At 36.3% G+C, this 12,487-nt stretch overlaps 1 protein-coding gene across 3 annotated transcripts in view; it reads left to right on the plus strand.

The window, feature by feature from the left end:
* TMEM117 (transmembrane protein 117) overlaps positions 1-11,235 on the plus strand; it is a 192,278-nt gene extending 181,043 nt beyond the window's left edge. For all 3 annotated transcript variants that reach the window (XM_088165566.1, XM_088165565.1, XM_014871126.2), the window contains exons 7-8: positions 1,760-1,889; positions 9,335-11,235. In XM_088165566.1, the coding sequence (XP_088021692.1) occupies positions 1,760-1,889; positions 9,335-9,972 (768 nt within the window). In that variant the 3' untranslated portion in view covers positions 9,973-11,235. The remainder of the gene's footprint in view (positions 1-1,759; positions 1,890-9,334) is intronic.
* Positions 11,236-12,487: the final 1,252 nt, after the last annotated feature.

The raw sequence follows: 12,487 nt of genomic DNA on the forward strand, positions 1-12,487 counted from the left end.
CCAGTGCCCAACCACCCTCTGGGTGAGAAACCTTTTGTGGTATCTAACCTAAACCTCCTCTGACACAGATTCAGTTCATTCTCTTGGGTCCTGTCACTGGTCACCAGAGAGCAGGGATCAGTGCCTGCCCCTCCTCTTCCCCTCATGAGAAAGTGGTAACTGCAGTGAGGTCTCCCCTCAGTCTCCTCCAGGCTGAATGACCACATTCTTCACACAGCTTCTCCTCAAGGCCCTTCACCATCTTTGTTGCCCTCCTTTGTATACTTCCTAATAGCTTTATATCTGTCTTATACTGTGGCACCCAAAACTGCCCCCAGCACTCGAGGTGTGGCTGCCCCAGCTCAGAGCAGAGCAGGACAATCCCCTCCCTTGCCCATGCTGTCCCTGATGCACCCCAGGACACAGGTGGCCCCCCTGGCTCTGACTGCCAGGGCACTGCTGACTCAAATTCAACTTCCTCTCAACCAAGACCCCCATGTCCTTTGTCCAGCAGTGCTTTCCAGTATTGCACTCCCCAGTCTGTACATCCGGGGTTGCCTATCCCAGGTGCATAATTTGGCACTTTCTTAAACTTCATCCAGTTGGTGATTGCCCAGGCCTCTGATTTGCCAAAGTCTCTCTGCAGGACCTCTCTGCCTTTGAGGGAGTCAACAGCTCCTCCCAGTTTAGTAGATAGTTATTTGTTTTGAATATTTTTTTTTTATTACTCTGTAAGGAAACTTCTATCCTTACAAAACTGAAAATTAAATAATGGAATTCGTTCTCATGGGGAGATGGCTGTGCTGTAATGGTTTTGATGTGAAGGAATTACAAGTCACTCACAGAGTTCTTCACATTTTGGATTCCTTTATTTTATTTTTAGTAATTCAGGTGCTTGTTGCACTAACTCGTTGGATGCAAATCTAGGAGTGTGTATGGGAACAGGGGCAGTGTGTTTGTAACAGGAGATCATCATCACCAATCTACAGTGCACAGAGTAATGACACTGGCAGTAATCATCCTGATTGTAGCACTATTGCTTTCAGTTTGGGCTCTAATGAGCCATGCAATCATCCTTCAAGTGACTGATGGCGGGTACAGATAACCAAGTGAAAAATTCCTTTAAATGCAGCTCTTCCTCAGCTGGGGTACCACATACTACCAAAATATGCATAATGCTAGGTAAGAGCTTCCACATTTCCAACATTACCTTGTCAGCTGAAATAAGGCAGTGGAGAAAACTGTGCCTGGGATGATTCAGGCAGATTATGCTGAAGGGCCTGCACTTGCAGTGATTGTTTATTTAAATTTTTGAAGGCAAAATACGGAGAACACCCTGCAAGCTGAAGAAGTAGAATACAGATATATGTGGTGTTTGAAAGATTCAGGCCTTCTTTGCCAATTCCGTACCTGTATACTGTTTGCCACGTTATTAAGAGTAAATAGCATAGCGAGATTTTTATACAGATATGCTTAGTATTGCCAGGTTTTAAATAAGTATTCTTATCCTTATTCTGTTTTGTACTATCAGCTGGTAAGGTGGGTTCAGTACTGCCATTCTGAAGTGAACTTTTATACACATAATTACATGGAGCTGAGGTAAAAATTATATTGCAATAAGGTATTCTATTTCAAGTGGGTTAGTCAAATTTAAAGTAAGAAAATCCAATAATGGAGGCTTAAATATAGAACATTTCTGTTTTATTAATTTAAGCCATTTTAAAGGCAAAAATATACCATGAAAGCTTACTTTTAGGCTCTTATTTTTCTCTTTTAACAGGACTGGGAGTTTCCACATTTTATGGGTGATGTTGAAGTGAATCTTCCAGGCTTGCCCTCAGCACACATGCAATTCAAAGTACCTTATTTCCAAAAGATACTGAAAGAGGAATATCACATACATATAACAGGTAGGTAGTCTTACAGACTGTGACACAGTCACACAGTGAACTGCTTCTGTGTAATAAATATATGCTACCATGATCTTAAATGTGTATTTTTGCGTGTGTGTCCCAGACTTTTTTTCTATCTCTTTATCTGTTCATATCCATATTCTTCATATATAACCACCTTAAGGAAATGAGATGAAATATCTTGCAAATCAGAGAGGCCCCCTGTTTCTCATAGATTTCAGCAACTTCTTGTGAAAATAAGTAATACATAATATAACTTCAGACATCTTTTATCTAAAATTACTCTCTCAGGGAAATTAGTAGCTTATTTCATCTTCAAATCTCTTATGCTTTCAGATGCCTTTGCTATGATTTATGCTAATATCTTTTCATAACTTCGGTCATTCTCATCTGGCAAAGGCCACTCATAACCGTACTTCCATCAGTCATCTAACAAGAAGCAGACAGTTAAATAACCTCAAATAAAATAGAATTGCAGTGATTCAAATGGATGATACATATAGATAAAAAGTACCTGATCCTTGCATACTGTGAGTCAGTATTTTAATAACAGCAGGGAATGAAAAAGAGAAGAAGGTTAAATAGGGATAAATATTTTCGTTTTACCTTCAAGCTATACAAAAAGAGTATACCTCCTCTCTCTACATTGAGAAGAAATGGATAATAATGGATAACAGAAGAATGCAGGTATGAATTGGCAGGGGTCTTTAACTGCTAATATAAAAAGTCACAGCACACAATGCCACACAGAAATAAGATAGATGAGGGCAACCAAGGACAAGCAAAAGAAGCTCCTGCAGACCAGGAACAAAAGGAGTGTTCAGAGATGATACAAACAGAAGGCCAAGAGTTAGCAGGTGAGTCACAAACTCAGCAGACAGCTGAAGCCTAGGGAAGAATATGTGTCAAGGAAAGAATGACACCAGCGCTGAGTTGACTGAATGAGGCCTCAGAAAAAGTGTTTTCAGCAGAGAACACAGAAATGAGATTAAAAACAGAAAAGAAGATAAAAATAGTGCAGAAGTTGCCTGTTGGCTATTGACTGAAGGAAGGCGAATGGGCCAGAAGGTATTACAGATGAAGGGATAGAAAGTTTTTCAAAATTGAATGTAGGTGCCCTGCTGGAATGCTGACAGAGAACAGCCAGCGAGCAAGGAGAAAGAAGAGCTGGTACATATCTGAGAGAGACCATTTAAGCCATTAGTGGTTTATGGAACAGGATAAAGTAAATGATGCCCCAGTCAGTGACTGGAAGGTGTAGGGTGAAAGGAAATCACAATGTGTATGTGATGAACACATTTTTCTCTCCCAAGTGAGCAAAAAGAGAAAGAAGCAGAGGAAAAAAAGATAGTTTAAGCATCAAATATTTTATATGAATTACAGGAATGGAATTCCTGTAATTGCAAAAAAAAATTTTTTCCTTTTTCTCAAGACTAGGGAATGAATTTGGAGGGGCTCAGTCTCACAATGTTCCCAATTGTCATACTTATTCCATTGTATAAGGAAAAGTTATGGAATGGATGCACAGAGGAACAGGAAAAATGACTGAGATGGTAGATTGGGCTGTGTCACCAGATACAGAAACTTGGCATACAATTAATGGGTGATAGAAGAGGGATTGAAGCGCAAGGAGCAGTTTTGCATTGTAGAAGAGACAGGGACATTGATCATAATCAGGGATAATCAAAGAATAAACAAGAGCAAAAAACATAAATTAGTGATCAGAATTTTGAAAACAGGCCAACCAAATAAAACCGATGTTTATGCATTGTAGTCTTCTGCAAAGAGGGCTGGAGTCCTTTCTGATTTTCTAGTGAGAAGGCATTCTTCTAATGAGAATGAGATAATGAATGAAGGCTGAGGAAAATTTTTCCCTGCTCAGCATTAACAAGATCCATTTATTAGATTCGCTAGACAAATCAATCCATTTGACTGCACATCACGTATCCTGTCCACTGAGTGCCTGTTTTATCTCAGTGCTTCACCACCCTTTAGGAGATCTAATAAACAGCCGTAACACATGGCACAAGAACCTCCCTTTGGGTAAGTTTTACTTGAACCATCTGTTCTTGCCATCAGTTCTTGTCTTAGGTTAGGGTATCATGCTGGATAATTTTCAAGCTCTAGTGACTGTCTGGATGTGTAGAAATATTGAATATTGTACTCAAATCAAGGTGCTAATAAAAGAAAAAGCTGGATTTTTATAGATATAGATATAGAAGATATATAAAATCAAGATTAATATAATCCAATCAAAAATGATGTGCACAGATGCAACTACAGCAGGTGACATGGGGGTAGGACAATGATAATGACAGAGGCAGCTCTATTTAAGTCCTGTCTCATACATGGAATTCAGAATGTTGAATTTAAGCATAGGACTTCTTTAAAGTAACAAGCAGGAAATGAACATTGAGGGCTGAAAAACGTTTCTTTTAGTACTAGCTATATAGATAAATCCAGGCTGTAAATCTATGACCTGTGCTCTAATTTTTAGAAACTGAAAGCCATTTTCTCCCAAGTAGCAAGAAGAAAGCATGGCTGAAATAACATTTGCCATCCTTTCCCTGGCAATTTTTGTTCTTGATTAGTTTTTACACAGTCTTTTTTGGTCACTGCTGATTGATATAAATAAAAGCAGCCCTATTTAATATTGTTTTTTCAAATAAACAATGGCCCCACAAAGGAGCAGCTCTAAGGAAAGTGACATATCAAGGAGTCAAGGATTTTAAGCCACCATTCTGTTGGTTTATCCTTGATGGCTTTGAGCAAGTTCTGTACAGATGAAGAATTTCAGTTACATGCTCTGTGTTGCCAGCTCTCCTGATTTCATCAGAAGTCTTGGGACAGTTGCTCTTTTTCTTTTTTCTTTTTTCTTTTTCTTTTTCTTTTTCTTTTTCTTTTTCTTTTTCTTTTTCTTTTTCTTTTTCTTTTTCTTTTTCTTTTTCTTTTTCTTTTTTCTCTTTTTCTTTCTTTTTCTTTTTTCTTTTTTCTTTTTTCTTTTTCTTCTTTTTTTTAATATTTTGTCTTAAAGACTTATCTCCTGAATACTGTGACTAAATGAAAATTTCAGCTTTCATGAAATAAAGATCAGGATTGCAGAGAAAAAAAATTAAAGTTTGCTTCTGCATAATTCAATATCCAAAAGGTAGATAAATACAACACTACTAAGTATATTATTTTAACCCATGCTACTTTAAACTAATAACATGCTTTCTTAGGCCTGACTTGTGATTTCTAAATGTTGTTGGCAGTAACATTGAATTAACTTGTCCTGACTCTAGCTGATATGCTTCGGTGTAATTTTAAATTTACTATGAAAAGCTTATCTTATTTTTACTGGTCACTGAGTACCTCATTTTACGCTAATTTTTTTGCAGTTAGGAACTCCTTGCAAGCATCTACTGAGTATTAAATATTTTCACTCTGTTTTGATAACTACTTTTTTTATGAACATCAAAAATAATTTGAATTCCTGCATGTGCTTAGCTCATCTGGATATCTCTTGACAGATGGTTCATTGCAAAGTGTGTGTTTTCCTTTTTAGGTTGATGTTTATGAAAATACATAGTCTATCCTAGTTTCTATAATACCCAGGGAAATTTGTAAAGCTTAAAAGTAAATTTTGTTACTTCAGATCCTTTGTGGTTAAAAGGCACTGGGGGGACCTGCCTCATACCCTTTAATGGCAGCACAGGAAATCCAAGAGCATCTACACTCAAGTATGCAGATAATTTTCAAACAGATAATTGTTACTGTTTAGGTATCAAAAGAGATGGGAGATTTCTCTGCCCGTTTATAACATATTTCTGAGGGCTGATCTGACCCAAGTGCCTTTCCATCCAAAGGAGAAATCATCACCTTCATAGCTGGGGAGTTCCCAGCATGGCTGGCTTGTGGAGTTAACCAGCGCTGTCTAGACTCAGCCCAAGCTTACATAGAGCAGCCTGAGGGAGTGCGTGGGCAAAAATAGAAAGGTTAGAGGTAAAAACAAAGCTCTGTGTGCACACAGACGTGAAAAAAACCTCAGAGGTTTAACATCTTAGATCAGCTGTGAGGGGTCTGTCTGTGTGCATGTATCTCGCTAATACCACTAATGTGACAGATGTTAGGAAGAACATTTCAAATGTTTTACAGCAGTGTCTGAGCGGTTTTAGACACAAATTACTGTTGAGATAGAAGTCTAAATCAACATTTCCTACACTAGCCTCTGGCTGTGATTGCACAGCGTGAGGCTGCTTGCGTCTAGCCTTATTAAGTAGAATTTTCACTTTACCTCTTGACCTCAGTAAGGTTGCTGAGGACTGGCTTCTACATGAGATCCTTTTGCTGGGAAATGAATGGTCTATTCCAGAGTGGGCATACAAAAATAAAACTGCTCCAGAATCAGCAGCTGGTTTGGAATATTGGGGTATATTCCAAATGTTGTGTGTGGGATTGCCCAAAAATCATTTGACAGTGAAAACATGAATTTCTGGAAAAGGGAAAAACGAAAATCCATACTTCTTTCAAAATTAGAAGACCCCTGGCATTCATGCACAGTGCACAGTTGTTGAGCTTCAGCAGGGAGGGGAGTTCTGTACAGGCTGGTGTTCAGAGCATGATCCTCTGATGCAGGTCCAAGCTGCCACAAGTGGAGGTTATTGTAGAGTCAACGTTTCCCTTCTGGTGAGTGTTCTAGCCAGGAGGATACAATCCTTTTCAACAGACATGCTTTCTCAGAAAACAGGAATTAATTTTCATCCACAAATACTGGTTGCAGTCTACAATGCCTATAAAAATATTTCATGTTTTGCTTCACAGCTTGACAAAGGCAGTAACACTCTTGGGTCCAATTTTTCTTTTGGAGGATCTTTGTTGCATCAAATTGCAGTATTGTACCACATTTCCAAATACACCAAATCAGATTCCTAACTCTCCAAATACTATGTGTAGCATGTAAAATGTCAGTGCTGTGAAAGGTATTAAGTTATAAAGTTATTAACCATGTTTCTTTTTAGATAGTGAATGGCTTAATGACACAACATATTTTTCTACATGACTTTCTTCATTGTTAACTTAATTGAAGACTGGATACAATTATTTTCAGTTTGCTAAAATAATTGACTAGCCTTCCAGTCTTGAGAGTTGATCCTATTACATCCTTCCATTTCAGATTCTGTCTTTGAATAAACCACTCTCCATCCAAAAAGGGCTAAGTGGGGTCAGGTACATGCCAGTATTCTTGGCCACCCAAATTTCATTGAAGTAGAGGCAACCCTAAAACAAAAGTGATACTAATCCTACAGAAACTGGGTTAAATGACTTCATATTGTAGGCCTCCATTTTCCCTTGTCACTTTTCATCAGGAATGAAACTTGAAACATTTTTAAATAAAATTAGTATCTATCCCTTCATAATATATTTGTTATGATCCTTTGCAAACTAACAAACTTGAACTTGTTCATGCACAAGATCAAAGGTTGTGATTGACTTTTAATTTAACTAGTTTATTTCCGCTATAAGCTTGATATATGACTTAAAGTTTGCTATAAAAATGATTATCCTAAAATTAAGTTGCAATAGACAATCATTTCAAAAAAGAATTCTAACTGATCAGAGAATGTTTTCTTTCAGCAAAGATTCCCCAGCATCCTGTAGCAGAAATTAATCTAAAGCTTTGCTCATAATTCCATTATTGATACATAATGGTATATAATATATAATATTATAATATGTTCAATCAGTTTATCTAAAACTAAACTCAGACTTACAGGCCAGTAGAATAATACTAGTTTGCTGGGAAAAAAAAAGGCGGAAACATAGACAGTGAGAATATGAAAAACAATGATATTATCATTGTGTTATAAGAAATGGTGGTAAGGTAAAGAAGAGTCGTCTAAGTGCCTAGCTGAGGAAAAATACAGGAAGTCAGCCATTATATTCTGCTTGACAGCAACTATTGATCATTGAATCCTGTGTCTTTCTGTTGAAAGACGGGTGTGATGGGAAAAATAGAAACACGAACTACATGGCAAACAGCTGCAGGAAACATGAGGTTACATTGCATTGTTTGTTACATTAGTTCATATTCTCCCATTGCTTTCAATCTCTTGATGTTGATTTAAGTAACTTGTATATTATTAAATGGGGTGATAATAGTCTTAAAAGATAGTTTTGTTTAACATGTCAATTATAAAATTGATAAAATCCCAGGGAGAAATCACAGAATGATTTCAGTTGGAAAGGACCCTAAGGATTATTTGGTTCCAGCCCTTCTGATGTGAGCAGGGATACCTTCCTCTACACTAGTTTGCTCAAAGCCTCATCACACTTGACTTTGATAGAGGAATTATATGCAACGTCTTTTCAGTTCAGTTCAGTTTTGTTTCTGGACAGTAACAATAACGCAAGAGGATAAGTACTCTTGTTTCTTTTCAATCTATTTAATCTAGACCGAAGAGAACTGTTAAACATAACTTCTGAATACAAGAAGTTAGTCTCCTTACCCTCCTGAAGAATTCTGATTATACAGGTTGAACACACATGCTTTCAGGAACTGGAATCCATTAATTCCCTGCAAGTCACTAGCCTAAGTAATTTGATAGATCCTGTGATACATTTTCTTTTTCACTTGAAGCATACTTAAATATGATTCCAGCAAAGACCAAGAACATTCATCACCAGCAGGAACATTCTTCCATGTATGTATTTTCACTGAATCCTGACGTATAGATTTGCTGGGTTCTTGGGTGGTGGCATTCATCACTGCACAGGTGAGATCTTAACATATGTCCAACTAGAATGTAAGATATGCTTTGGCTGTGAAAATAGTATAATTTGTTGTGTGCATTCATAGACACAGATTATAAAAAAAAGCTAAACTGGCTAGACTCTGAAGTCTATAATCAGCCCTTGTTATTTCTCAAGAATCTCACTGTGATTCTGTAAATTACAGTTTATCTGATTGCCCTGCATTCCATGGTTGGTATATCCAACAATATAAGTATATACTCTTAAAATTCACATAATTACCAACCTCAAAAACCTCAATCACTTCAGTAATTTCTGGAATATAAATGGTTCTGTCAAATATGGCCTTTTCATGGAAAATGTCCATATGAATATTTTTAAAGCCCTGGAATTAATGCTTTTTTAGGTTTATTGATCTATAACACAACACCTAGTGATCTAATCAGCTGATCACTTACAAACAGTAATGTCAATTGAATAGATATTCTGCCGTGCTTGTGTTACAAAATTGTTTTGTGTCCAGACCTAATTGTGAAATACTAAGGGATATTCAGCATAAATCTGACTGCGGTGGAAAATGATTTACAGCTTTGCCTTACAGATTAATTAAAAAAACCCTCTTTTTCTCTGAGTATTTTTCACTTATAATGACATTTGTACTGCTTCTAAAATGGATATATCAGATGACAGAACTTTCTTTTTCCAAACAGGCAAATGGTTTAACTATGGAATTATCTTCCTTGTTTTAATCTTGGATCTGAATATGTGGAAGAACCAAATATTTTACAAACCTCATGAATATGGTCAATATATCGGTCCTGGACAGAAGATCTACACAGTGAAGGACTCAGAGAGCTTGAAAGACCTTAATAGAACTAAGTTATCTTGGGAGTGGAGATCCAATAACACTAACCCATTGACGAACCGCACCTATGCCGAAGGGGACATGTTCTTGCACAGCAGGTTCACAGGCTCTAGCCTGGATGTCAAATGCCTGGCTTTTATTCCAAGTTTGCTGGCTTTTGCTTTGTTTGGTTTCTTCATCTGGTTCTTTGGGCGATTTCAGAAAACTGACCAAGGCATGGAGAATTTAGACAAATCGTACACGAGAATGAAACGAAAGTCACCATCGGATATGGGAATGACGCGAGAAAATACACAGGTGTTAGAAGAACCGTTGAATTTTCAAGAACCACATCTGGTATCCATAAAATCAGACTTAAGTGAAATAGTTTTTAATTCTTCTCTCCTAACTTCTGAAAACTTGAACGCACAACTGAATGAACAAGACAGCCCTTTACAGCCAGTACCAGAGTCCTCTGTCCCTAAGAATAATCCTGTGACGTAGAGGAAAATACCCAGGAAAATCAGTTTAAATAAGCAGTTACTTTAAGATTTCAGTTTTACCTTTTGTAAGTTAACATTTACATAGTGTTTAGAATAAGAAACTTAACCTATACCAAGAGGTGCTCAGCATGCTTTTTCTAGGAATTTTGTTTTTTATTTGTATTAGTACGTGCCTATTGTATATCTAACATTCCTTTATAGATTGCTTCCCAAAATTGCACAAGCTATTTATTAATACATTACCTTAACTGTATAATAGTGTATTAGATGATTACTTGCAGGTAAAAAATTCTACCGTGGTGGTGCCTTGAGACATTAAACTGTTTTTTAACTCAACACCAGGTGTATTAGCACAGTTCTTCTGATCTGTTTTGCAAAGCTTTTTGTATATGGTTGTTTCAAGTATTATTTGATGTCTTGAAAGAGGAGATAAATATAGTTATTCCTAAAGAAGGTTTTCCATTAGGACATCACAATTTGACTTTGTTATTTACTCATCTCTGAAGTCAGAGATTTTGATGACCAGACTGCAGAGAAGCATGTTGATTACCTTTTAATTTTTCTGGCTAGCTGCCAAACACAAATACAGATTTATTATACAGTAAACAGCAGAGACATAATACAGCATGGGTCGCTAGTTGTGAAAATATGAGTTTCTCCATCAGTAATAGTAATTATGTGATAATGACTAATTATGTTTTTCTTAATTAAAGATAAACCACTCCTTGAGTTAAAGTTTTGCCCTTCACCTTTTAGAAACAGAGGTGAAAATACATGGTTGAAGCATCTCTTTCCATCATCACACCAACCCCATGCAACATCAAAGAGCCAGTGGAGTAATTACAGTAAAGGACATAAAGCTCATTAAATCCAGTATTTTTGCAATTCGGTGCAGATATGGTCTGGGTATATGTGAACCATACATAGGAACATACTGCTTATAGTCTAATTTCTCCAAATACTGAAGAAATGTTCAAGGTTTTTAATTAAAATAAATTAATAGTTTAATTTTATTGCACTTTTTTTTTTCTTCATTTGTTATCCATGAGTATTCATAACTTGGAATCAGAAATAGAGGGAAACTGGGGTTTTGCTTTTTTGAAGGGGACTTCATAATGTGAATTTCTCTGCTGTATGAGCAAACTATATGGACTAGAGAAATTGCACATCTAAAACATCAGAAAGACTCTGTTTTGCCTCTAATTTGGTTCTATAAAATTGTTGTTACAAGTTACCAAATAATAAATAATTTTTAAGACTGAAATATTTCCCTGTCACTTTCAGGTGTTGCTGTATTTTGTCTTTGTGACTTTTTTATCTATGTTGGTTTTGATCTATTTGCTTTTAAATTTTCAGAATGCTGAATTTAGCATGCATAATAGAACTATGCATTTATTAACTGTCACTTGAGAGCCAATTTTAATAAATATCATTCAACAATTGTTTATTATGAGGCAGGAACACTCTCTGTCAGTTTTGAAATTTTTCAAAACATTTTACCCATGCATTGCCCTATTTCAATTGATAAGTATTTCTGACACTAAAAAAGACAGACAGCACATCACAGTGATACCAAAATCTAATATTTTGTTTATGAAATATTTAATATTTTATCAGGAAAAATTCATTTTATGAACATACTACTTTTTTATCCATTAAAAATTACAGTAAATGCAAATCTATTTGCTTTTGCCTACTGCGACCTGTAAACTTGTTTAATTGACTTATAATCAAAGACAAGTAATGATGAAACAGTGTGAGATCCTGCTTGTGCTATATAAGAGGTGATATACTGATGTTTGATATTCAAACAGCATTTGACTTCTTAAGTAGTGATAGACATAGCTGTTTAATTTTACAGATACATGCTTCTCTGTATGTTTTGGACACTGTAAACCCAAGTACTGAAAATCTCTTGTTAACTCATTTCTCTATTTGTGCAGAGTAGTAATTAAATATATTTATATGTATGCAGAAAAATGAAATAATTACTTGACCCTTACAGCCTGCATGATTACTTGACTCTAAGGAAACTGTTATTAAGCAACTGATTTCAGAGCTAAAATAATTCCTTGACCTCATATTGAGTTAATGCTTTTAAGGTCATTATAAGCCTTTGTGAAAGAGAGAAAAGCATCAAGTTATCCTAGATTTTGCATAAGTATTTAAATTAATGGCCAAGCATAGATACTGCTTATATCATGAATTCATAAGAAGTTTAAAGATTCAGTGTATTCACTCACCATGGTCAACTCATCTAGTTGATTAATAGAGAAAGAACTTCTCAGTCATGCAGGAGTCTCATTTGTAATCACAAACACGGATGGAAGAAGAGAGGAGTATTTTCATTCTCCACTTCCAGTGTTAAGTTTAAGAAGCCTGAGTTAGGTGGCCAGGCTTGCCCAAGCACCTTCTGAAACAGGCAGAGAATTGGGAGCTGAACACCCTAAAGATGATTCAGTACCTAACTCAGTCATTTATCTCTGTATTACTGTGTAGTGCAACCCAGCAAGAAC

The sequence above is a fragment of the Sturnus vulgaris genome, chromosome 5 (genome assembly GCF_052056855.1).
Source record: "Sturnus vulgaris isolate bStuVul1 chromosome 5, bStuVul1.hap1, whole genome shotgun sequence".
In the NCBI taxonomy this organism is placed as follows: domain Eukaryota; kingdom Metazoa; phylum Chordata; class Aves; order Passeriformes; family Sturnidae; genus Sturnus; species Sturnus vulgaris.